This window comes from Gavia stellata, chromosome 17 (assembly GCF_030936135.1).
Source record: "Gavia stellata isolate bGavSte3 chromosome 17, bGavSte3.hap2, whole genome shotgun sequence".
Taxonomy (NCBI): domain Eukaryota; kingdom Metazoa; phylum Chordata; class Aves; order Gaviiformes; family Gaviidae; genus Gavia; species Gavia stellata.
The window spans coordinates 8,405,882-8,431,919 of record NC_082610.1 but is presented as its reverse complement, the minus strand read 5'-3'; the positions used below and the strand labels follow the sequence as shown (position 1 = coordinate 8,431,919).

The 26,038-nt window shown below is 39.8% G+C and overlaps 1 protein-coding gene across 1 annotated transcript in view; it reads left to right on the top strand.

The window, feature by feature from the left end:
* The window catches only part of MPPED2 (metallophosphoesterase domain containing 2), a 109,164-nt gene that overhangs the window by 57,447 nt on the left and 25,679 nt on the right, over nucleotides 1-26,038 (top strand). The window contains exon 4 of the mRNA XM_059825951.1: nucleotides 3,912-4,137. Within this exon, the coding sequence (XP_059681934.1) occupies nucleotides 3,912-4,137 (226 nt within the window). The remainder of the gene's footprint in view (nucleotides 1-3,911; nucleotides 4,138-26,038) is intronic.

Sequence of the window (26,038 nt, the reverse complement as noted above, 5' to 3'; positions counted from 1 at the left end):
TCTGAGACTCCCAGATTAATGTATTTACTATAAACAATTCCATTTTTACAGGTTATTCACAGTTAACTATCTTTGCTTTTATTTGAGCAAGAGTGATACTGACCTTTTGTCTTCCAGAAGAGAACAACTTGTCTAATCACAATATTTTCTTGATTAATGATTAGATTGTGCCCTTGCTTCTGCTGTTGAGGGCAGACGTTGAAAAACATCTTAGCCAAAATAATATAAATATATATTGAAGATGCAGATGCGCATGCACACATGTATATACACATAAATATATAGGATTTCAAATACTTCAGTATAAATGACTGTTTCACAGACTTGGTGCCCTAATCATTTTTAATAGCTGTAATTTTAGCCTTCTGATCTCACCTGTTAAGCATTTAAGTATTTTTTTGTTTAAACTCAGTTATTACCCTGGGAATTGATAATTGGGGTTTCTAAAGTGCTCGTCCCTGCAAGCAAATCAAACTCTTTTCCTAGTTTGGAAAGCAATTCTTCTATCTGTTTTCCAGATTCACAGTATAAATCAGAATGAATAATGTTACTGATGCATGATGGAAAATGTAGTCGTAAGGAAGTTTCACTAATAAAGACCAAATGTAGCTGACAAAAATTTAGCAAAGGAAAATGAGGAAATGCCTTTCAACCTGTGTATTCTGCTACAGCGTTTCTCTCTGTACAGACAGCACAGATGTAGATATGCAGAGATTAATCTGGTTAAGATGAAACTAAAATACCATGGAGTAGGAGATTTTTGTGTGTGACTGTTCATGCTTCCATATTAAACACAGAAGGTCAGCAGATTATAGACAAAGGGCAAGACTGCCAAAAGAAAACACGCCAAAGTATTTCATAAATTCTATCGGAGAGAATGAATGTTCTGCACTGCCACAGGGCCTTTCAGGAAGGGGAAACCTGAACGCAATGAATAAATAGCTAATCTGATTGCAGGTAATTTATTACTGTGATTAGTGCTGTATCGTCTTTCCTCAGGGAAGAGGAAAGAAATGGATGAGACTTCCTCTTGCTGCTCCCCTTTGCTTGGGCCTGGCTCTTGATGTGTTGATGAGTGGCGTTGCTCATCGCTAGCTTCTGAGCCAGCTCTGGAAAAGGAGAGCAAAATGTGACTGCTTGTAAAGTCGTGGAACAAGGTAGGAAGCCAGGTCAGAGCTTGGTGCCCATCCTATGGTAAATAATAAAGCACGTACAAGTACGGAATGAAGCACATCTTGTCTCATTGCTGGATGGGTGACCTGGGTCTGTAGCCATTACATCTGCAGCCAGCACCGGTTACTCTCCGGCTCACAGGTTCTGGGTGTGCAGTGCAGCTGAGCTAGAACTTACGGGTAGATGTTGACAAACTTTGGTCCCTGTGGGGTTTCTCCTCCAGGGCCCGTTTCACCTTACTCCTCAGTCCTGGTGTTGGTCCTTGGGTTTCATTGGTGCGGCCGTGTCCTGAGCTCCTGGTGGCACTGGGGAGAGGCTGTTCTCTCCTTAGTCTTAATAAAATCAACGGCTGTCTTGACACTGATTGCAGTAAATACTCTTTGGTTTTCCCTACTGATTTCAGGTGCTTATAGAACATGTATAATGTTACATTATATATGTTTTAATAATCACTGATGTCACCATTGGTTTGCCTTTTTGTCCTGTGTGTCTTCAAATTAAGCCCTCTTTTTCGAGGTGTCAAGATAAAAAAACCATTGACTTCAAGCAAAATGTTCCAGACTTAATTGGACTTGAAAATCAGCACATTTTGCTGATATTATATCTCTCAAAATACATGGGAGAAAATGTAAAACCTGAACATTTATCTAGTAAGATGAGAAGTTTTCTCTGCTAAAACTGGCAGATGTTGATCACTTGGCAGAAACCTGAATTTAACTTCTCCATCCTACTTCTCGGAGAATTTAATCACATCCAGCTTGTTTTGGGGGATTGATAGTTATGACAAGTGTATCAAATTTCATGCCAGTGGTATCTTTTATGTTTCCTGAGAGAGGAGAGAATAGCAATTTTACCTTGTGCCCAGGAGTCACAGAGAGCAGGAATTGTAGGTACCTGCCACATCGAGTTTTTAAATAAAGACGAATTGCAGAGCAGCATGTAGCAGAGATGGGGAAGGGGAGGGAAGGGAAGAGAGTGAGGCATAAACTGTAGAGGAGCATTTATTGCATCTCGCCCAGCTTTTAATTTAATGCAGCACCGCAGAGAGTTATGAATATGTATGATTTTGTTCAGATGTGAGATGTCTATGAATATGTCTGCTTGGGTTTTTTTCAGGAGATTTATAGCTTTTTGGTTTTCTATCCAGAATTAACTGATTTTGCAAAGATGATGTTTATATACATATCTTGTGTAATTCCTGTTTCTGTGCTGTAAATATTGAAAAGCAGAGGGTTTTGACTAGTTCCCCTTAAGTCTTATTTAGGGGAAGGTTAATCTTGTTGTAAATACTTACAGCTTTACTTTGAAACTTACTTCTAAAAAAACCCACAAACCCAAACAGTTTTGAAAGTTGAAAGACAAGTTTTAATCTAGAAAAGCCACATCTATGTAGGAGAACTGTATTAATGAGAAATATATAGCATCCGATTCTGTGTTCCTCAAGACAGATGTTGGGAGTACCAGACCTGGAAGATGGACCCACAGATTTCAACATACATTTTGCTGCTGTTATAGAAAAAAACCACCACCACCAAACACCAAAACCAATCTTTTCTAAATTATTGTTAGGAATATACAACAAAATGAATGATTTGGTATAAGATTAGGAAATCAGGCTTATGGAGAAGGCAGTAGAAGGGAGATGTAAGTCTGGTTTTAGCTTTGATGGAAACTTGTGATTTTTGGCAAGTCACAGTGGGACAGATTTTGTAAAAGAACCTAACTTCTGTGAAGACATAACAGTATGGGACTGTATTTTTAAGGGAGCTCAGCACCCAGTGTGTTTATTTGTAAGATCTGGCACTGGTTGTTGGTACAAAGTGCTTGAAAATCTGTCTCTGAATGCCAAAAATCTGGCTTCGTGGGCCTGATCCATGCCTCGTTCCAAACAATGGAAATAGTTGCCCTGACTTGAGGTGGTCGAGTCTGTACTCTTTATTTCTGACCCTCATGATAAATGAACTAACCACATTTCCTTTTTCCTACCTTATGTCTTACTTGATTGAGTTTCGTGGTTTCTTCTACACATGTACCTCTTACAGAAATGAGGTACTACCATAAACTGAATAATAATAATAAAGTGAAAGTCCATTGCAAGTGAATTGGAGCTTTGGAGAACAGGCTAGGTCTGCGAGTAAAAGCCACTTAAATGTTGTGGGTTCCATACGAATTCGTCCAATTAATGGCATAATTTAAAAAACAACAGCACCAGCAGCCTAATTCTGTACCCTGTGCCTGGTACCCTCACGACACACTTGTGAGGCATACTGTAGTCTCTGGTCTACCCACCCACTCGGACACTTGAGGTATCCCACTGCAGGTCACTCCTGTGGATTAGGGCTCAGGACTGCCGGCTCTGACCCTGTCCCATGAATTAAGCAGTAGGACTCAGAGTCATGTCTTAGGCTAATTCTCATCAGCGTGTCATCAGTTGAAAGCAAGGGAGCAGTGGTGGTTTATGCCGCCTTCGAGGCTGGTTTGGTGCCTACCAGCTTGTTTTGTTTAACTCTGAAGTACACGCTTTTTATTGTGACATTGCTTTGTGTGACGTTACTTTACATTTTAACGCAGTTTCATTCAATGGAAGAGAAGCAGCATTAATAACTTCTGCTCAACATGGAGACACGCACAGATCTTGGGCATCTCATTCGTCACTGCTAGCTGTCTGCTTATTGTGCCGGCGATGCTGGTGTGGGAGGAAAATGTGCTAATTGAGTCCTCTTTTTTTGTTATTTCAGGAAACCTACCATATGAATATAAAATAGTGATTGCTGGGAATCATGAACTGACATTTGATAAGGAATTCATGGCAGACCTTGTTAAACAAGATTACTACCGCTTTCCCTCTGTGTCCAAATTGAAACCAGAGGACTTTGACAATGTTCAGTCACTCCTGACAAATAGTATTTACTTGCAAGATTCAGAGGTAACAGTTAAAGGATTCCGAATATACGGTGCCCCGTGGTAAGTCTCTGTTTAAACTTTCTTTGCTTGAACCACAGCAGGAATCATTCCTGTTGAAAATGCATGAAGCTGCTTTGTTGCATTGCCCTGCAGAACAGTATCGAACTTAGCTGTAAACCACTCTGAAACAATTGCCGCATTTTTTGTGGATAAATAGGCTATATTTAGCTGTGTGCGTGAAATAAGAGAAAAAGAATTGTAATTATTTCTGCTCTGCCTGCTGAATGCACTTAAAAAATTGTGGACTCAGTATCCACTCTGTGCTTGTGGATTAACTGCAGTGGCATCTCAGTATGTATTAGGGTGGGAAGCTCCATTATATCGTGTGCTGTTTAGGTATTTGTGTCTGCTGTGCTAATAGATTAGTGTGGTAGCATTTAACACCGGCACAGCACAAGGTTCAAGGCAGCAGGTGCTTTAAGCATCATTTCTGATCAGTTCTAGGCATTGTTTTCTTTTGCCTGTAAAGTTGTGATAACGAAATTTCAAGCCAGTTTCGATCTCATTCCATCCCGACGCCAAGCATATGCAGGAAAAATTGCTGTCCAGTTTGGTACTAAGGAGACCCTTCCTTGTCTTTTCTGCATGTTGTTTAATTGTGATGCCTGGTATCTGTGTTAGAGTCTTGGGTAGCACTCACTTTAAACTCTCATGCTAACAACAGCCACGGTCCTTTCAGGCTTTACCAGAAACCTGAACTTCGGTGATGATGATGATAATCATTATGCTACTTCGTGTTCTCAGTTGTCAGCTGAACTACTTAGATGCTAATTTATACACACCTATAAGAAAGGTTTATTATAAGCTTATAACTTATATTTTTGATGTCAGGCTTTAAAGGTGAAAGTAGGAGAGGAAGGGGGAATGCCGGGGTTGAACCAAAGAATGGGGCAATCCTATACAAACATTAGAAATTTTCCTCTTCATCTCATCTCTGTTGACTGTTCACTTGGCCCACAGGCCGTGGTGATGGATACAACACCACACACATTGATGCTTCTGACAATGCTTTTTTTGTCATATTGTGTACATTAATGCTCGCTAGAAAACTGTGATCTAGCTCTGTATCTCACGTTCTTGACTTAAGCTACTCATTTTTTTTTTTTTAATTTAAGTCATAGCCTTTAGCTAGTAGTTTAAATCAGCCTGACATTGCTTAGCCAAAAAAAAAACCAACCCTCTAAATCCTGCAGCATCAGCTAATTGGGAAAGATGATCTTAATTCAGGTTAGGAATCGTCTCTTAAAGACATTTCAAAGTAATTTTTTTTAGTATAGCAGCATATAACACACAGAAGACAGGGCACATAAAGACCTTGGGTAGTGTGAGGTGGATTTGAGGCTCGCTGCAAGGTGAGCAGCTGTGTGAGCTGGAAGGTTAGCTGCCAAGATTAAGGTTGTGTTCAACTTCTTTCACATGTATGTCTCGGACTCAGAGGGCTTGTGTTCTGCAGGCATCCAGTGATTACAAACTATAGACATCTTTGCAAATTTATTTGGGGCAGATTTACCTGAACTCTGCTTACTACAGAGCTGCCAGAGAGATCTGGAGAACGTAGAATCCGAGTCTGGGGAAGAGAGAGCTTGGTATTCTGAAATGGAGAACTGTGTGATAGGCCTTTACATTTATGTTTATACGTACTGGCAAAATGTAGTGATGTTTTTCCCCCTCTTTTGCTTCCCAGATCCATAATGGCAATCTGTTATCCTTTTGTCTCCAGCTGCATTTAGAAGTTCTTTCATTTTGCAGGTATATGCATGGATTTAGAATGTTTGTTCTGAAATATTAAGGGATGCAACATCAAGGAGCTGAGTTGTTTTAACCATAACAAGTGAATGGCATATGTATTCTGACCTGGTCATGGAAGACAAATTTTAATTATTCCTCCCTTATAATCCATTGATAACTGGATTTTTCCAGTTAGTGATCAATGGGAAATAAAGCCAGATTGCTAGAAAGGCTCGCTGAGCTCCAACCAAGTGCAGACTTCTCTCTCTTGAAGGATGGTTCATTTGTGTTCAGCTGTGAAAAACTGTTGTCAAAGCATGCTTTGAGCAACTGTTGATGTGGAGTTGAGACTGTCATTTTGAATACAGCTTTTTAGATCAGCTAGTCTGGGTTTGGAGGATAGAGATGTGGTGTTGTATTTCCACCTCTCTTTTTTTTTTTTTCCTTTTTTTATTTTATAATGACAGTTCCTGGAAAATGTGAAAATTCATCTAGTTTCCTTCAATTTAGTTGGTCTTTGAGAGGAAGGAAAAGTCGCATCAGATACTGGAAGAATCTCTTCCAAATCTGTTCTGTGCCTGGAAACTTAGGCAGAATGATCAGACAAGCTTGTTAGCACTCCTTAATTTTTTTTTCTCCTTCCCTCCAATCACATCTCACTCTACTACTATAAATCTTCAGATTACCCCAAAGGAAGAGAATTTTTGGGGGTTTTGTATGGATTTATGGCCTCCTTACCCCAATTAATTCTGTCACAGAAGTGGAACTGGTCATTAACCCAGAAGATGCTCCAACCCTAAAATGAGATAAGTTGCCATGTTCAATTTACCTGCATTTTTGTAAGTATTTCCAGAGGGGAAAAAAAATCTCATTTGTTGGTAAAGCTACTGGTTTTAATTTAACAAGAGGGATCAAACCAAGAATAACAGCTGTGATCTGGAGGTTTCAGCCTGTCGGGGGTTTCTAAGAAGTAATTGCCAGAATACTGGGAAAACTGGCTTTAAGTCATCTATCTATTTAGAAAATGTAAATTGCCAACTCAGTGTAACTACAGAAAAGAAATATCAGTCCATATTCACTACATGTTATTACTCATGGTACATCTGAAAGCTTTCTAAAGACCTAAGAGAATTCAAGTAGTGCCTCCTAACTTACGATTTAGTAGAATTTGTATGTAGAAAATAACTTACAATACACGGGAGCATTCATGTGTATTTGCAATTGGAATGTGCGGTGGTGCATATCAACAGCCTCTAAGGAGCAGAAAATTTGAATTTAGCCTGATGGTTCTGAGAGTATTAAATGGCATTAGCTGGAGGGGAGTTGAAAACAAGAGTGTCAGCCCCTAAAAGAGAAAAGAGCAAGGGTAGGACATGAATCGCGTTTGGAGCTCGGCTTATTTTCAGAGGTGGAGAGTGTAACTGACATTTTCACATCTTAAATAGGAGATTCTTTGATGTACCTTGAAGGAGCAAAATGGCTGAAGGTTTTCCATTTGGTCTATAGATAACAATCCACAAAAACCTTTTCCTCCTTTCTCTTCCTTCTGACTTTGCCCTATGAACCTGGCTTGTTTGGTGGGAAAGTAATCGATACTTTATTCAGTCAAAACTCTTAAAGATTCCTGTGGAAACACTTTCTCCTTTGGAAATTTGAGATTGAGGCTACTTACTGAACAGGACAAAAAATACAAACAGAAAGGGATATATGAATTTTTAAATTGTAAAACTCTCTTTGTGACATACACGTAACCATAACTCATGTGTCTGTGAAAGGGTAAGGAGAGACAGTCTTGTTTTTACTGCAGCTTCGGGTGCTGAATATGTATAAGTGAATACGTGTAAGTTTTATTTAAATTCAAATGTTGCTATTTTAAAATATGTGAGGTTTTTTAAATTATATTTGAAATTGTTCATCCATGCTAAGGGCTGAATTTACTATAGTATGCTATTGACGTTTGAATACAAGTATTCTAGCAATGCCTGTTTTCTAATGAAGCTTTAAAAGCATTCAAACCACCAGAGTACTGCAGTTAACTGGAGCCAGAATTTGTTTAAACCACATTTTGACAGAAACAATTGTTCAGGGAGAATATTTTTCTCTGGTTTATGTTGTTCTGCTGTTCAGCTCTACAGGTAGCTTTTTTGCTTTGTTTGAAAGACAAAAATAGTTGAAATTAAAAAGTATTCTGATAAACTTTCTCTTGTGTGCGTAGAAATTTATGGTAGTTAATTTCATGAATAACAAGGCAATAGGCTTATTTATGGATTTAAAATTCTGTTCTCCATAAAAATTCCACAAAAAATGTCGCAAGCCATAAGTATAAATTAATCTAATAAAGCAATCATTTACATTATTTTTAGCTATTAAAGTATATGGACAAATTCCACCCATATCTAGCAGAATGAAACGTAAAACTGAAGACCCAAGACTTTCAGCATATATATTTGTTTAGATAACTATAGATAGAGGAATCTTTTTGAGGGAAGAAAATGGTTAACATAAAAGCTAATTCAATATAAATCAATACATTTTAATGGTTAATGGAATCAACTCTATGGAAATAACTGAAAAGCACAAACGTAAAAGATGAAAATTGATTATTTAAATAATGACTGAAATGGGTGATTTGCATCACTGTGATGAAAATCAATTCATCTTGAAAGAAGACGGGAATACAGCTCTTCCCTTCTGACAGGAACAGTAGCATTGTTCAGCAATATCCTGCACATTTGTCAAGCTGTAGCTTGTTCAGGTCTCGAGAACAGAAGCACAAAGTTGGCCTCCCAGTTGCTTTTAATGAATACTAGTGGGTTTTTCCTCTGTCCAAGAATTTGATCTGTAGGGTGATCCAGAAGTCAAGAACAAACGACTCACTATCCCTCACCTCTGCGAAGCCAAGGCTTTCATTTGCTTTTTTTAGTAACTCTAGAGGAAGTGCCTTAACTCTTTTTCAGAAGCAAAATTTTAATTGGCATAGATAATGCAGCCTTGAGAAAGTATAGGCAGGTTCAGTCATCTCCTTTAAAAATAATGTTTTGTACCATTTTTTTCTTTTCTTTTCTTTTTAGCCCAGTGTAAATTTTGGGGGTTTCATCAAATCGTTTCGCATCAGTTTGAAATTATTTCCCTAACTCTGTTTCTTTCCCTGCTTCATTTGCAATCATTTCAATACAAGTAGCTCTAAGTTGGTACCTCTCCCTTGTTCTGATGAGTGTTTTCAGACTTTGTGTTTATCCTGTCAGAAAAGCATCAGATGTTGGGTTTTTTTTCTTTTCAATTATAAGTTTTGTAATGCATCGCGGATTTTGCTGACAGTCTTCAAGTTCTTGAAATAGCAAGCAAATTAACAGCATATATTGAGCGTGAGGACTGGAAAACCAATTGGCGACTCAAATGATAGGATTCAGATATACTGATGGCTTGGAATGGATCTCATTTCTTTTATTTTCATAGTCTTAGCTGGCAATTAGCTTGTGCCTAAAAAAGGGAGGAATAGAAATTGGGCAACTCAGCAATAAAGTTCTTCATTGCGATTTAGCAGTGAGGAGACCAGGGGGAGACTGGACAAGACTGTTGGTGTTGTACCAGTTTTTCAGGAATTCCGGCATTTATGCAGGAGAAGTCAGCAACTGAGAAACTCGTTGGCAAAGACTGAAGTCTTCTGTCTGTGTGTTAAACAAACACACCACCACTGTAGCACGGTTGTGTTTAAAGGTGCAGGCTTCTGTTTCATTTTTCTTGGCATTTGTCCTTCAAGTCTCTCATTTTAGGATCGAAGAATGTATTCCCCCCGGTCTAGAATTGCAGCGGTTTGTTTACATTTTTTGCCTTATTGGGAATGCTGCTGATTTTTCTTCAGTCTCTTTGATATCAGATCACTTCTAAGTAAAAAATTGTCCTTCTTACTTTTAAAAGCTTTCTTTCTTTCTTTCTTTTTTTTTTTTTTAAATAAATAGTGGAATGTTTGTAATTTTAAATATATTATCTCATAAGTAATCTTTCCTACTATAATGCTAACCTGTTCTAGCTAATTCTTTGGAAAGGTCTGCATCCTGGCACTGGGGTAAATCATGAAGTCTTGAGCTTTCCTTCAGGCTTGACTTCAGCAGGAAAAAGAACTTTAGAGTATTCATTACTAGTGTAACGCACAAACTGTGTCTCTTTGGGTGGAAGCCTAGCCAGTTAAAACAGACACAAAATGGTGGCCCTCCTAATTCTTTTGAATCTTCCCTACTGTGGAAACAGGGATTTGAACGCCAGAGCAGCACCAAACAGATGATTGTGGGACTCTGCTCCGTGTCTCTAATTTCTGCTCCGTTTTCCTGGAGTTCAGTAGGTGCTGCCCAAAAAAGCCAAGAGCCAGAACGAGCATGAGCTGTGCTGCCAGGGGCTAATTACGGTGGTCTGCTGTTCGTAGGTTGAAGTGTGGGTTGCTCAACAGTGAGGTCGTTTTGATACACAAGTTGTGCTCGTGGTTGTAGTTTTGCTTTGTTTTGTGTCTTTTCCAATTGCCAGCTGTCCAGGAACAAGAAGTTCGCTTTCCTTTTGCTGAGCACTGCAGTAACACAGTGGACAGTGTGGCATTTGTGTGCATGGAGCAGGCTGAAAGCATTTGCACCCAGCAAGGAGTTAGGAAGAGTAGGGTTTAATGAGAATACGGCAAAACCCCTGAAATTTTCAACTCGGCCACTACAGACTTCATCCTGGGAGGAGGGCTGAACGCCTTTAAAGAATGGGAGCTAGGGAAAGAGGAGGGAAGGAGAGAGTTAGCCCAAATGTGGAGATACGTTGTTCCTTATGGGATGGGACTCAGTGTGGTGTGTTGATGGTTGCTGGAATAAATTTTTCCATGCAGCTTCTTCACTTCACGACTCCTACTTTTCCATTTTCCTCTACCTGTATGTGCGCCATAGCTCTTTGTGGTGGTCTGGTGCAGAAGGGAAGAAAGGCAAAACTGGAAATTCCATGCTGCTAAGGTTAACTGAAAAATCATTTCACTCAAGGACAACCACGTTCACAGTGGGAGAGTGGAGAAGTAAGAGAGGGGCTTGAGCTTTGACTAGCTGATGTCAGAACGGATTTTGCATTGGATGCTGCTCTTCAAGGCCCACTACTTTCTTTCCTTCGTTGCCACTATGTGGTATACCCTGAGCAGGAGGGAACCGGGAGCAGCTGGATGCTTGGAGTGAGAGGCGGGGAGGCTGCTGGAGGACGTGTGGGCGAGTGCCAGCCGGGGCCCGGCTGCTGGAGCACAGAGCAGGAGGCGGTTCAGGGCCCTCGGGCGGAGCTGATGAGCCGGAGAAACCAGGACTCCAGCGGGGAACGAAGTGGGAGACCAAGGCTTTGCTGTAGGGGTAGGCGGACTACGTGAGGGCCCTATCACTGGAGGCCCATCCTCACCCACCCGTTTGGTGGGGAGTTACGGCAGTGCTGCCGGTTACGTGAATAATTTCTAAGTCAGGAGCTGCGACGCTGAGTGAGAAGAGACTACGTGGGCCGATGCCTTCACAGTGCGAGTGTTGACCCACACTGGAAGAATGTAGCCAAAAACCCCCACTTTGGCAAGGTACCTAAATGTGCCAAGTTTGGGACATGGGTAGTTTCACTGATTCAGTGAGATTAGTAATAAGCTTTAATTAAATACATAATTATCAGTTAAATATAGATAGACATATGAAGAGCTTTTCTGAATTAAGTTGTAATTGGAAAAATAGGGATATTTTTAAGTGTCTTTACAAGATGCGATGAAATGAATGAGCTTGGGGTGGGGGGGCGACTGGGGAGAAGGTAGGTCTTGTCCTGTGTACTGTCAGGAATGTGAAAGTTGTAGTATACAGGTGGTTTGCTTCATAGTTCATCTGTTCAGGACAAACAGGAGAAAATTTGGAAGAATTTACATTGCTTCAGGTGGAGCTGATAAAACTCACACAATGTGATGGTGATAAAATGCAGTAGAAATGCAAGAGAAATTAAGTTTGAAAAACTGTATTTGGATTTCATACAAGAAGTCAGTCAAGTAGCAAGTGACTAAGTTTTGTTAGCTCCCAGTGAAGGATAAGATTTCTCATGACTGTCTTCAAGATGATTTGGGTCATATTTATCTAATAGTTATTGATCAGAATGCTAACTTTACCCTGACGTGTATAAAATGCTTAAAGTAATTCATAGAGGCTGTGAAATAAAGCAAAAATTGCACAACCACTTCAAGTAAGAGAACACTGATTGTGAATCTGAGCATAAACATAAAGGTCAAGAGTGACAGCTACATTCATCAGATTTTCATGAGAATCCGTTCAGTAGAATAGATCTGGCACCTTACTTCAGAAGTGGTCAACACTCATGGATTCAGTTGAAAATCAATGAGACCGCTGGGTATTTATAACCACCTCTAAAATGTTTAGGTGCTAGTCTGTATTATTTGTGTGCATCTGAAGTATGAGAGTTGCTGACATTTCTGACTCTACTAGTTAAATATCAAAATCTTAATGTGGCTGAGAGCTATGTTTGTATACGTGCACACAGAGAGAAGGCTTAAGCAGTGATTTATAAGCAGGAAGATGTCAACAGCTTATCATTGTGCCTTCGTAGATGTGGCTGAGTTGCATACACCCTTGAGTAAGTACAGAAGGCCTCACAAGCTGTGATGCCTTGCTCCCTCCTCGGATAATTTTGCACAGACAAGGACATCATTTTACAGCCTGCGTGCACAGTGTACCTGGGAGAAGTAATGGGAGTTACCACCTAGTAACTCCATTCTGTGTTCCTCCTCTTTAGCATTTTAGATAAACCCTCAACACCAGTATGCTTTAATATCTGTGCTTCAATGTTTGCCTTACATACTGACATGCATGTCATGCTTGGACACCCTGTGCCTATGGCTACTTTGACAAAGGAGATAATGCTTCCTAGACAATGAGCTCGTGATGATTTGAAATCATCTGACAAGTGTGTCATCGTTTTTATTTTGCAAGTAATGTTGTGAGTACTTGAGTATTGTATCTGCAGATCTGCCAACTTGTCTATCCTCTGCTTCTGGAGAGCTCTTGTGTTCCATTTTGATGCTTCAGCAGCATTTGCTGGGTGGGTAAGACTGACAAGAAAGTTAGGTGGTCTGGTTCCTCAGAAAGACATGTGAATCAGTGTATCTTACTGACAAAAGCTGGTATTTGCAGCTGCTGTATCGCCCTCTTGAGTAAGGTTTACGAGTTTGTACCCTGAGAATATACGGATTGTGTATCGCCTCAAACTTCAGATAAGAAAGCTTTATGTAAGAAGGAAGGGTGACTCTTTCAATCTCCTTTTCCTGGCACAGATTTTAATGCATCTTGTTTCCAAAACTGGGAATGTAATAAAAAGAAACTGCAAGAAAGGTGTTCTCTTTAACACCTCTCTTGGTGTTCCATCTGCGCTACTTGGGACACTTCCATGTCCTGCATCTCAGGAAAATGGAGGAGAAAGGCAAACCGAGCATTAATTCAAAAGCTGTAGTTGTAAATTGTTCCCATTTTTAATAGGGGATGCCCCAATACGCTGTAATCCCCAGGGTTATGGGTACCTGCATTTGTTTTTTCAGTTCTTAGTAAGTTTGTCTCCCTCTTCTGTTTGTGAATATAACACAGGTTTCATATTTGTTAAGAAACCTGGAGAATACCATTTTAATAAAGAATGTCTTCCATTGCCTAACATGAAGATCCTTTTTAATAAACTAGATTTATAAGCTTCAAGAATGACATTTCTTGTGTTCTTGTATGTATAGCACTGGAAGAGGTTGAGCTTTTGGGAAAGCTTAGAAAAGATGGAAATAAGTCAAGTATAAATCACTCTGCTAGAATTCAGTATATTGTTTAATCTTTCGGTAGATAAGGAGGTATTCTGAAACATAAAGGATGAAATCCATCCTTCCTGGAGTCAGAAGGACTTTTTTAGTTCATGCAGGATTTTGGACAGCAGATTCCATGTGTTTAATGAAACACTGGCTGCGAGTGGTACCTGCACTACTTCTGAAGCAGGCACAGACGCAGCATTTTGTGTTGCCGTTATCTTCACTACCTTTTGTTACAGCCAGTCAAATTGAATACTTTCAAAAGCAGAGAAACAGTTTTCCTGAGAGGCATGAAAAAGTTCCATCATGTCCTGTATGGTGTTTGCGTAGGCACTCCACATAGTTCATGCTTAACTTCTGATTGTTGAACATTAGCAAAGCTCCAGGTAATGAAAAAAAGTACGTTATCTGGCATTTTGTTTCAAAGGGATTAATTTGTAGGACTTTTCCCTGGCTGAGTACCTTTTCCTCATGCGGTAGAATCCTGCTGAGGGCCAGCAGAATCCGCTGGCCAGGATGCAGGAGCAGCACAGCTCCTCGCAGGGTCGGGTGGGATATGTGGGATCTCTGCTGGGTCTTAGCGTCTGCTACCATATTGCAGTGGCAGCAGTGTTTTGAATAACAGTCATTCATCATATGCCAGTATTGCATTTGCTGATCCACGTATGTGTAACTGAAAAGTGTAGTTCCTGCAAATTTTGTAATCATCTAGTATCAACAGAAATTTAAGTGATACTTTAAGTGTGACATGAAAGTATGCTTTGTTTCAGAGAAAGATTTTGTTGTTGTTTCATAAATTTTGGAGTTAAAAGTACAGACAAAATGTTCAGAGGTGCAGAGGCTGATAGTCCACCTGGAAGTGAGCTGCTTTAGCATAGAACAGCGAGACCTCGCCGTAAGGATGTGTCTTTAGCTGATAATTACTAGCAGTCAAACTACCTAGAGTGTACACCTTTTCTTATTTATATTCCAGTCCTGTAACCTTCAGAATTCTCTTGTGCCTTTGTTCTATTAATCTACAAAACAGGGCTCGACTTGTGATTAGTCCTTAGAGGTTGTTTCTATTAATCAGGCTGCAAAACGGGTCTACGTGGATGTTCTGTTGCAAGTGCTTAATGTGCTTTCCTCATCAGTCCACCGCACAGGGCTGAAGGGTTGGCTTAAATGGCAATGAATTCAGTGATGTGTCTGCTGCACTTTCTTTGTGTTCACGCCTTGATTGTGTTGCTGTGGGATGGGGAAAATAGAAAGAGGAAAATAATTGCAGTCCTATAGAAAATTGCTTAAGTTGGTGGCATTTGCGGCTACGCATTGCTAGAGGGGCAACCGGCAGCCGCAGGACGGCTCCTGTCACAGCAGAACTGCTTCTTAGGTGCGTTTTGAGTGAGAAGACCCTGCCCCAGCTTTAAACGCGAGGATTAAAATTCAGGCTTTGATTGCAGATAGGGAGCTAAGTTTTAGACTATTTTATAGAGTTTAAAAGCGAAATCTATCCACGTAACATTCAGAGGGTCATTTAAGATAGTGCGTTATTTTTCTGCAGTGGGTAGAAAGCCAGACAGATTTCTGCTGATGTATATATAACAAAAAATAATCTAAGGGTTGGTGGAATATAAACAAAAAAACCCAAACTGAACTGTTCTGTAACACTTCCATTATTAGAACTTATCGTAAAATTTAAACAATAAACAGCATATGTAGTGAGAAACTAATCTAGTTTCATTATAGAAGAAATTACTAACTATAAAAGCATAATGATTTATGTTTCTATTTAAATACGGTATTTCCTCCCTGTAGGAGGAAAGTATCTATTTTTAAAATGTATCAGAAGAAACAAACCAGACCCCTAGTTATTTTTTCTATACTGTTCCTTTGGTTTGGTTTTTTTTTTTAAAGTTTTTGTGATGTTGATTACGTATTTCTTTGCCAGCTCAGTAAAGGCTGTCACTGAGTTAAAGAATTCAGGCTGCTGTCTGGAAAAAACCCTGGCCCTGAGGCAGCAGGGTTTGTCTCACTGCTGTGCTTGCCTCTCTCTGTGCTCATGCCCGTTTTTTCTGTACGTGCCTCAATTTCTCTAGTGTGGAAGCTTAAAATCACGAGCCTTCACAAAACTGGCCCGGTCTTGACTTCCAGTGACGTCCCCACCGGAGTTCTTGCTGGCTACACCGAGAACTGGCCCCTGACCGCTTCGTGCCATCATTTAACCGCTAATTTGAAAGGCTTTGTGCTGCTTCACCCCCAGCTCCAAACCGCTTCATTAGGCTGTGGTTTGTCCGGTTTGACCTTTCACGGCCTAAAGAGCCGAGTTAAACGCCAGCATGACACCTCCCTCCCTCCCCTGATGCAGTGCAGATGTAATGCCTTCGGTTGTGCCTTATCACGGTGACGTGATCCTGACACGAATAGCCGAGCGAGCAGCTTACACGCACGCAAGTAGCCTGTTTCACAGCGATTAAGGAGAAGGGGTTCCCAAATGTATCGTGCCTTGCAAATTCATCGCGCCCGCTCTTTATTGTCCCAGTTGAGGAGGAGCTGGGATTCTGCATTACCACCACCTTCTCCCTGTGGCAAACCTGAGGTGTTACAGAGGGCTAACCAGCTGAAGGTGCCAGATTGTAAAGCTATTTTTCAGAGGTGTGCAGACTGGTAATAACAGTCACTTAAATTAGTAATAGTTTGTACTGTCCAAGGTGATTCTCTTTACAATTCTAGCCGTCTCTGGACAACGCTGTGTCAAAGCCACCACTGTGAAATTTTACATACATTGTTCTTACTAGGAATTGAGAAGAAATAGGGCCTGTAACATGTTCTTCTTTAGTCCTCTTTTGGTAATTTCATTTTCACCAGCTATTTCTACTGGGTTTTTTCATCTTTCTTCTTTTTTCCTCCCTTCTTATCATTTCCCCAGTTATCAGAGAAATCCCTCTTCCTGCATTGATTCATTTCGACCAGAGTCTGGAAGGCACAGAGAATCAAATTAACTAATATTTTACTTTTGCATGTGATTAATGCTAATGCTTACCAAGAAGAAAATACTTTACTGTGATTTAATTTTCATTCTCTGGTTGATTCCCAGTGATTTAATTTTGCAGAGGGTTGTCTCTCTGCCTATTATGTCTTATGGAATCATTGAAGTTAGAGATGGAAAAGACCTATTAAGTCATTCTGCCTTCACAGGATTGTCTCCTACACTGTATTTTTGAATGTTTTGCCCAGTTTTAATGAATGAAGAAAAGGAGTTTTACTTATTCCTTTTGAGATTGTTCCTTAGTGTAGTAGGTGTTACTAATGGGAACTAATATTCAGCTTATATTCTTCCTATGTTCATTTCATTTTTTTAAAAAAATCCACATTGTACCATATTTGATGAGATGAGCCTAAAGGTTTCTTGTACCTTTCATGATGTTTATATTCTTGTACCTTTCAGGCCCTGTGTCAACTACATTATTTACTCAGTCTTTCAGGTTTTTCTCTTTTGCTCTTTCTTATTTCTGGTGGGGGTTTTTTTATATTCCTGAGTATTGGGTTTTGGTTGGTTGGCTGTTTTTTTAAAAAAAAAAAAAAAAAATCACAAGAGGCTCAGGAGCAAACCCCAGTATTCTGCATGGTGGATGTCACTAATGTACTCGGCCAGTTAAAATGGGGACTGTATGTTTCATTGCTTCTGCAGAAAGTCCAGAGTTGCGTCCCACTGTCTTTTTGATATCTTCTGATACGTCCATGTGTGTAGCCCTGATCATTTTATTCTTCTTCCCATTCATTTTGCAAGCTCGTACATAATTTGCCGTCAGCTGCTGCCCCTAGGTCTTTTGTTTTAGCTTAACAGCTTTCGGGTTTCTTCTTCTCACTGATTATTTAGGATTTTTAATTCTTCTCAGATGTATTAGCCTGCATTTTTTCAGAAGGAATCCCGTTTTCCTACTTCTCTTAGTGTTTCTAACTTCCTTTTGCATAATTTCTTTCTCCACTGTCATGTTTATAACACCTCTCGCCATATTGAAATCTGTGAATTTAATTAATGTACTGTTTATGCGTTCTTCCAAATCATTAATAAAGATGTTAAATAAAACTGATCCTAATAACAATCCCTGTGGCAATCCACTAGCACCTCCCTTGTGCTGCTGCACTCTATTTGTTTATAGCCCTTTAGCCACTATTTATCTGTGTGATAGTCCTCACAGGCAAGCCAATTTTAGGTTTTTGAAATGGGATTGTATCACATTTTGCCAAAGTTTGGGATGATACAATCTGCTCTATTATTTTAATCTACTGACTTGACTGAATTTAATATATTTGCAAAAATTAAAAGTGATGAAATAGAGCTATGGTTTTGGAGCACTTTGAAATCTTAGCAAGCTGAGTAGCTGTAATTCTCCTTTCTTAGAGCAATTACACCTCCTCCACCCCCACCCACCACCCACCCCAATTACACTGTAATGTTATTCTGTGCTGAATTTAAACATACTAGGAGATAATTCTCAGTATCTCTCCTTAATTCACGGTGTGCAGATCAGCACCACGTTTCTTAACTGCTTCTCCAGGATCTGATTTTAAAAACAAAAGTACTCCAGATAGAATTCTTCTGTTAATATTTCAACCTTTGATTGTCTGTTGCTTGTTTGTCAGCAGTCATCATGGGCAGAGCTTTGTTATTTTGTAATTTTTTTATATATATGTCTATGTGAAATGTCATTCACCTGTTCGCAAAAGCAACAGTAAACTCTTGCCTTAATTTTAAATGCACACTTTCATCCTTGTGAAATTTGTAGGATTTATGTGTTTGCTTAAGTTCACCATGAGTTTAAGTGCTTTCTTGCGTGCAGCTTGGGGGTATGTATCATTTGGTTAGTAGCCCACTGAATTTATATTGCATTCAAATTCAAAGGTATTTTAAATTGCAATAGGAAAAATCTTTTGATTCGCGACTTTTTCCATTTACATTGTGTGCATCTGTATGAACTTGAATAACAAGTTGTGTCATCAGCAGTTGAATAAAAACAATCTTGGGAAGTTTCAGTTTCTTTTATGTATGTTTGGCTTGATTTTACAAGCTCTGTGCAAAAATCGATTTTTACGTTATAAAGCGTAGTGTGGAGAGTTTATTTGTCACAGCTTGGTTGGAATGGCATGCTGTTCAAATCACAACTGAATCATCATAACCGGCAGAAGAAAAGGTATTAAAATACGGATCACAGCCCTGATTTACAACTGTGCTACTCCAGAGCTATAGTAACATAAAGCCAGAGCACTTGTTGTTACCTTCTGGTTGGTGAGGGCTGGGGAGTACTGCAGTCTGAACAAAGAAATCTCTCGTGGCGTGCGCTCTGCTCACACATCGCTGACCGCTCTGAGCCGGGACTTGTTGCTTCTCCCTGCTGAAGAGGGCAGCTTGTCCGGTGGCACTAAGCTGTGTTAAGTGACTTGAAACAGAGCGATTTTGATGTCACCCTGCAAGCATTAAAATCCCACTGAAATTGGGGGAGGGAAGGGAAGCTGGGAGAGAGCTCAATCTTGGTTCCACAGTCAGTAATACCGGGTCTGAGCTCTGCCGTGTTACCCATTACTACAGACTTCCTCCAAGTCAGCCGGGTTTCGGATTCATTCCCCAGAGCACAAAGTAGGGAGTGTGTGCTGACTGCGGGGGACGCACACTTACCCTTGCAGTTGTGCTCCCAATTTTGAACTGGCCAAGTTTATACTGGGTAAATGCATTGCATCTTGTTGCTGCAGTGCTTTGGTTTGGGGTTTTGACCGAGTTTTGACCTAGTGCTGGGTATGCTAAAATAGGATTTACTGTCTTGTTGAACAATGACTTCAGAAGAGAATCAGTACTTCATTAAGATCTGCTCATAATGAATAGTGATAGACGGAGTGACAGGTTTGGTGTGTATCTTTGTACTTCTGTATACGTCAGGATGTCCCGTTTGAATTAAAGTCCTTTCTGTATAAAGCAGGTAATGGGAAGTGGCCGTGATATATTTTTAAACAGTGTTACTTAGCTGACGTGTGTTCTTAGTGTGTTGAACCCTTGAGGAGAAATCCATGAAGAAGTTACTGTACTCTCCCATCAGAAAGCCATGTGATTTGCACTTATGCATGTACGTGAAAGGCAATTTCACATAGGTGACTGCTGTGAAATAATTCTAATTCAGACATATTTCAGAAAGATAAGTGGGTAAGGAGATAGAAAAAATGCATTGATTTCTTCAGGAGGCGAACTGTTGGGTCATAGGTCCTTGGTGTAGAGGAGAGAGAGTGCTCTAGAAAAGTGTCCATAGTCTGTGAGAGCTAGTCGCATATGCATGGCAGAAGTGCTGTTGAAACTAACAGTTGGCATAGTTACTACACGAGTGGAAGAACACATATCTTCAAGGAGATCTGGTCCTTCTACTGCTGCTGGAATGATACTGTGCTAGTATGTATCACAGTTTAATGATGTGACTATTTTTAAATACAGTATTTGATCTATATTAATTGCTGCAGACTGTAGTAATCAGTGGAACTGAATTTTTAAAGTTTGTTTGCAGCCCTGCAGACCGCTAGGCAGCTGCTGCGTATGCTGACCGTGCCTCCAGTTAGGGAGCCACGCGGGTGCCCGAAGGATGGAGCATATGGGTGCGGGAACAGGGACGGGGAGTGCCAGCTCTGACACTGTCTCTCTGGACGAGAAGCAGCAAGGAACTGGTTTCTTTGCCTTAATTTCTTCATTTACAGAATGGGGTTTGTAATAACTATATGCTTTCCTCACTGCTTGCCATTTGCACAGGAGTTTCAGCACGTGAAGAAGCACTGTGAAAGTGCCAGGTATTATTGCTAACTTATTTTTAGCAAGGTGATCCAGCACGGTACTGAGCAGATGCAGACCTACTTTCGTGAATGATTTCAGAGGAGCCAGTGGGACTGTTTGCGGGCTTGAAGTTTGTGTACTTGCTTGAGTGCTTGGCTGGATCATGGCACTGGAAAGCTAAGTAGGTGTCTATTTTTTGCAGGATAAGAAGGGGCGTATTTGAGATACTGTTGAAGTGGCATAGATAGCTGTGTTACTTGAAGTGGGAGCTGGTAACGTGTGATTTCAGGACACTTCAAGCCCTCTTCTCCAAAAAGAGGAAGGTTAATAAAAACTGTGCACTGAGTTTGCTTCCTGAAATTTCTGTTTGGGATGGTAAATGCATCACTTGTTAATATTTAGTTTATTAAGAAAGATTAAAAGAATGCAGACAGGCTTCAGTCAGTGCTGCAGCACAGTAGAGTCAGGGGAAAACATCTGACATTGTCTGCTGGAAATGCTGTGCTCTTGTTGCCGTCCAAACCCGGCAATGGGCTGGCTGATGTGCCTTTACTATCGAAACCGTTCCCCAGACTGAGTCTGTACCCAGATGCCTGTTGAGAACTTCTTCTCCTGAGGAAGTGACGGGTTGTCAAAGACCTGGGCAATCCCAGCCCTTCTCTCCCCACCCCGAGCTCTGAGTCCGTTTGTTTTCCACGGAGCTGTTTGGATGTTGCTATTTTTCCAATAGACCCACCTTGGCACGGAGTGTCTGTGGGGAAGATACTTAGACTTCAAAGGAATTTAGACCTTCATTTGAACTTGGGGGTGGGTCACATGTACGCACCTGTGGGAAGAAATGCACCTTTGTACCTCACAAAATAATACTAATTTCATTCCTGCCTACTAATAAGCACCTCCTGCTCTTTATTTAAAATCAGACTAAACGCAGAAGATTCAGTCTTCAATCAAAGGCACTTCCCAGGTATTTGAGAAGAGAGTCCTGCAGTCCAGGCGGTGAAAACCGACACTTCTTCTTACCTTCTATCAAAAGCGGTGTTGAAATGTAGGGCCTGTTATTGTATATTTATTCAGGCATCAATCACAATCAAGCCTACTGCTAGTTCATCTGTAAGGGCATTGTAATCCTATTTTTATCAGTTCCTTCCTGTACAACAGACAGTTGAAATAGCATGAGTAGGGGTCAGAAATATCTTAATGGGTTCGGTTCCCAGAGATATCAGTGACCAGAGGAAGACTTTTGCCGAAATTTCTTCCTGAGCTGATAAGGTAGATAAACAGGGGCAAGGTGCAGAGCGAGGGCACGCTGTGGGAAGTAGAGCATTGGATGGCACTGTAAAGGAGCTGCAGAAAGATTAGGTAGACAGTATTACTTATGGAAAGACCTCAGGAACAGATGGAAAATAAATGTTACCGTTTGCCAAGTTACCCATTTGTGAAAGAAAGTGTTTAATTTTTTTCAGAGTGGGCCAGTTTAAGTGATTTTTGTAATTAGCTTTACTCTTGTTTTTGCTTTTGTACTTCTTAGAAATCTCTGAGTGGTTATTTATTTGAAGGAAACTGATTGTTGGTGATTGGCAACGTTTCATTCTTGTTAACTTTGGATGGAATGCTGCTTACTCTTATTTAAAAAACAGCATAGCTTATATACATCAGAGTCATTAAATTTTTATTTTACACTTTTACACATTATATTTTTTGTTTATACATTTTAAATGTTTCTGGTTATAAAGTGATGAATTACGCTTTTAAAACTCTTTTGTCATTAATTCAAGTTGTCTTTGGATGCAAATTAGAATTAATTTATGATTGAACACAGCGAATGGTTTAAAATTTGTTCTCCTGCCAAAATAAAACTACCTTAGAACTTCTAAATACATAAAGAAAAAGTAAGTACATTACAGCAAATTCCATCTTATAAGACCAAGTATTACCTTGGTCTCAGTTTTTAAACTGAGCTATTGTTCCTGGTCAAGCTAGTCTTTCAAGATCGCAGAGATGGACTTAGTCTTTCATACTTAGTTTTTAGTCATACGTTGCAGGTGGCACCTTTGCTTTTCCCATTCCAAGTCTATTTTATTTTATTTTTTCATTTTAATGAAACACTAATATGAACTACTTGTATGAGCTAAAATAAAAAAGTCTATTATCTTCTCCAAAAGCAGAGACTAAGCCTGTAAAAAATCTTTCTCAGCAAACTGTGCTTCTCAGAGCTTATTTGGGAACTTCTGCCAGTTCAGTGACTTGACTTCTAACTTTAGGAACAATTAAACATTGCTTACTTCTTAGGATATTAACGATCTTAATATATTATTGTAAGTGTAGACTTCATGTGGGTAGTTACAGATTGAGGGTAAATGTTAAAAATAATTAGCTGTCCAAAACAGTAATAATGTACTTAATATAAACTAGAATTCATTATGTAAAAACCCAAAATAAAAATCCATGTTAATTAAATCAGAAATACAAGTTTGTCTCCCCACCACCGTTTGTTGTTGTGAATCTTAATAATTTCTGCTGCAAGACTGTGATAAACCTGCTGAAGAGAACAGAGAAGCCACACATGTCAACCTGCTTTTCTACTTAGTACAGTCCTTTTTTCCCCCCGTTGTGCTGGGGGTTACAGCTGCTTATGACACTTGGTTTTATGTTTAGTTACACAACAGGAGGAGTTTATGCTAACAATGTGCTGAAGATTTTGAATGGCATTCCACCATGTTTTTATTTTAATTTTAGTTGTTAGTTATTCTAAGTGTGTATTCCAAAATATCCTTTCCCTTGGAAACTTATTTAAAATAAATTGCACAAGAAAGCAACCAATCAGTAAAGTCAGAAATATTTTTGGAGACTGAATGCCTTTTGCAAGTGATAAAAGAGTGAAGACATTCGCATTCTTCCATCATGAATAGTGAAAACTAGCAACAAATAATAAGAAGCAATCCCACTCATTGCAAACTAAAACTGCGTACATAGTAAGCTAAACTTCAGTATTTCTGCACTGGGGGGTTGTGTGATGCTCTCTGGAACACACCTAACGCAAACTGAGGTGAACTTGTGTGCAGCTGCAACTTCTGGAAAGCTGCAGTGCTCTTCACGAAGTCTGCAGAAGCTGGTGGGGATAGGTGGTGCTTTTCCTCATGGGCTCGATCCATCAGGGCTGATGGCAAGCAAGCACTGCAGGGGAGTCTTCCCCAGGGGTCTCTCACAGGTTTTCGTGTTTGCCTTTTTTATTTCTGTAATGCAAGTTCCATTGTGTATTTTGGTCTACCTGTCGAAAGCACTGGCCTTTCATACAGAAGCGTCATGCTGAATTGTGCATTAAAAATTTTAGATAATCATAATTTCCTAGCAGCTGACCTTACAACATGAGCAATTAAATCTTAGTTTGAGGAATAAGCTGTAGTTCAAGAAGAAATTCTGCACAATTACAATAATACAGGTTTTTCTTTTGTTGCTGTTCTTAACTATCCTTTCAAGAAATTTTAATCCTTTCTGGAGGCATGGTACGTAAGTTAATTTAAAAGTTGGTCTGACTTCTTTGTCTCTTTAAATGACAAGGAGGTAAATATTGGTGTGAGCAAAAGATGTTTTTCTAGTTGAAATAAATAGTGGGGGCGGTGGGGGTTGTGACTTCCATATCACAGCTTTCATGTAATTTTTCTGATTCTAATTACATTGGACTTTCTCTCACCCCACTCTGGTAATATTTCAGGTGAATTCATTTTACTCCATCAAAAGCTGACAAGAAAGGGCAAACTTAGTAAAGGTATAGAAACTGCTCGTTCTTATATTCTGTTCCAGAAACTAGATTTTTTTCATTAGCGTAGTGATTCTTTAAAACAGCCGCCCTCAGGGTGGCCAAGGAGCACAGGGAGCTCCCCAGGCTCTGAACAGAAAATCCATCTCGTGCTGCTGCTCCGTGGCTCCCGGTCAGGTACGCTGCTGCACTTGTAACTGTTCAGGGTTGAAAAGTTGCTGTTAAAACTTGAAGGAAAGAAGTTTACAGACTGTGGTCTCTAATGCTTGGTTTCTCAAATATGCGATGATGCTGCTGAAAGTATGCAGAGGAGTCCATCCTGCAAATTTCGGTGTGAAAAATGTCGTTTGCTATAAGCAGCTCCCCTGAATGCGTGTCAGCAATTGTGCGCGTTTGTGGAAACATAGTCTGGCTTCTCTTCCTGCTTCCTCACTGTATTTTCACCATTCATATCTACTCTTTTACATTTTATTCTATGGGGATTTTATATACATAATCAGTAACAAGCCTTTAATCCTTTGTGTAGAATTTTGCTAGCTCCAAAGACGACGATGCTTTGTAAGCAAGGTATGATCCAGAGCTCACTCCATCTTCCCATTGACTTCAGCGAGCATTTGGTCTGGTCCTTCTGATTCCACCTTCATGGATTTCCGACATTTTAGTATCATTATCACTACTGAAACATATTTTGCAATAACTCTGCAGTAAACGTCTTGCCAATAGTCACCTGGAATTAACTCTTGATACAGTTTAAATCAATGGGCAAACTTCTCCTCATTTCAGTGGGAGATGAAGTTTCAGTCCCTGTAAATGACTCTCAAATCTGGGATGAGAAGACAGAGGACTGTTGTTCGCCCCAAGACAGACAGGGACTTACTCTATTTTGATGTATTTTGCAGTCAAGCAGAAGTTACTGTATAAACCTTGCACTGTATGCCTGGTATTCTCCAGCTAAAATAAGACATTGTGCTTGTAGAGGCTTTGGTAAACATATGTTTAAAGGTTACATGGTAGATTATAAAACATAGAAAATGGCAAAACCTATTTACCTATGTGCATAGATAGCTCTGGTAAGACAGCAGACTGACCTGGGTGGCTTTGGACAAGGAAATTGATTTCAGTGGCCGTGCAATGCTGATATAGCAAAGAGAAGCGTGTCCGGATTTTAACAGGACTGGACTAACAGGCTGCAGTGATTTTTCAATCTACTAGTGCCAAGGGAGGCATTTTTGGCTATGAAGTAGTATCTGATTTTGGTAGCATGTTATAAAACATGGCACTTACTATAAATAAATCTAGTGTAGTCATCATAATGAACTATCAAATAATTATCTCTGATAGTTACCCTATGTGAACTGGTTTTCATAATTTAGTATCTTTAAATATGCTAAAAAGTATATCTGTTTCCATGAATAGTGTGAGCAAAAGGCCCTGATAATTAAGTCATTTTCTCTTTGCGAAGAATAGAAGTACCATCTGAAATATTTATAGGAAATATCTCAATGACTATATAATGTATTAAGTCCAGTTTGAAATCACCATTTCCTATAGCTTGAGTTCAGCAGAAGTTAAAATATCTTTGCATTACACAAGTAGAAGTTAAAACTGTTATTAGTCTCTATTTTATCATGAAGTTCTGTTGTCAAGGATAAAATTCCCAAGTGTACCAAACAGAGGAGGTGGGGAGAAGGGGGGGAAAAAAAGGAGAGTGAAAAAGAGGCACCAAATTTCCAAAGAAACAAAGAGCAAAGAAAATGTCTGGTAAGTATAGTTCGGGATAGGAATGTAGAAAAGTTGAGAGGAA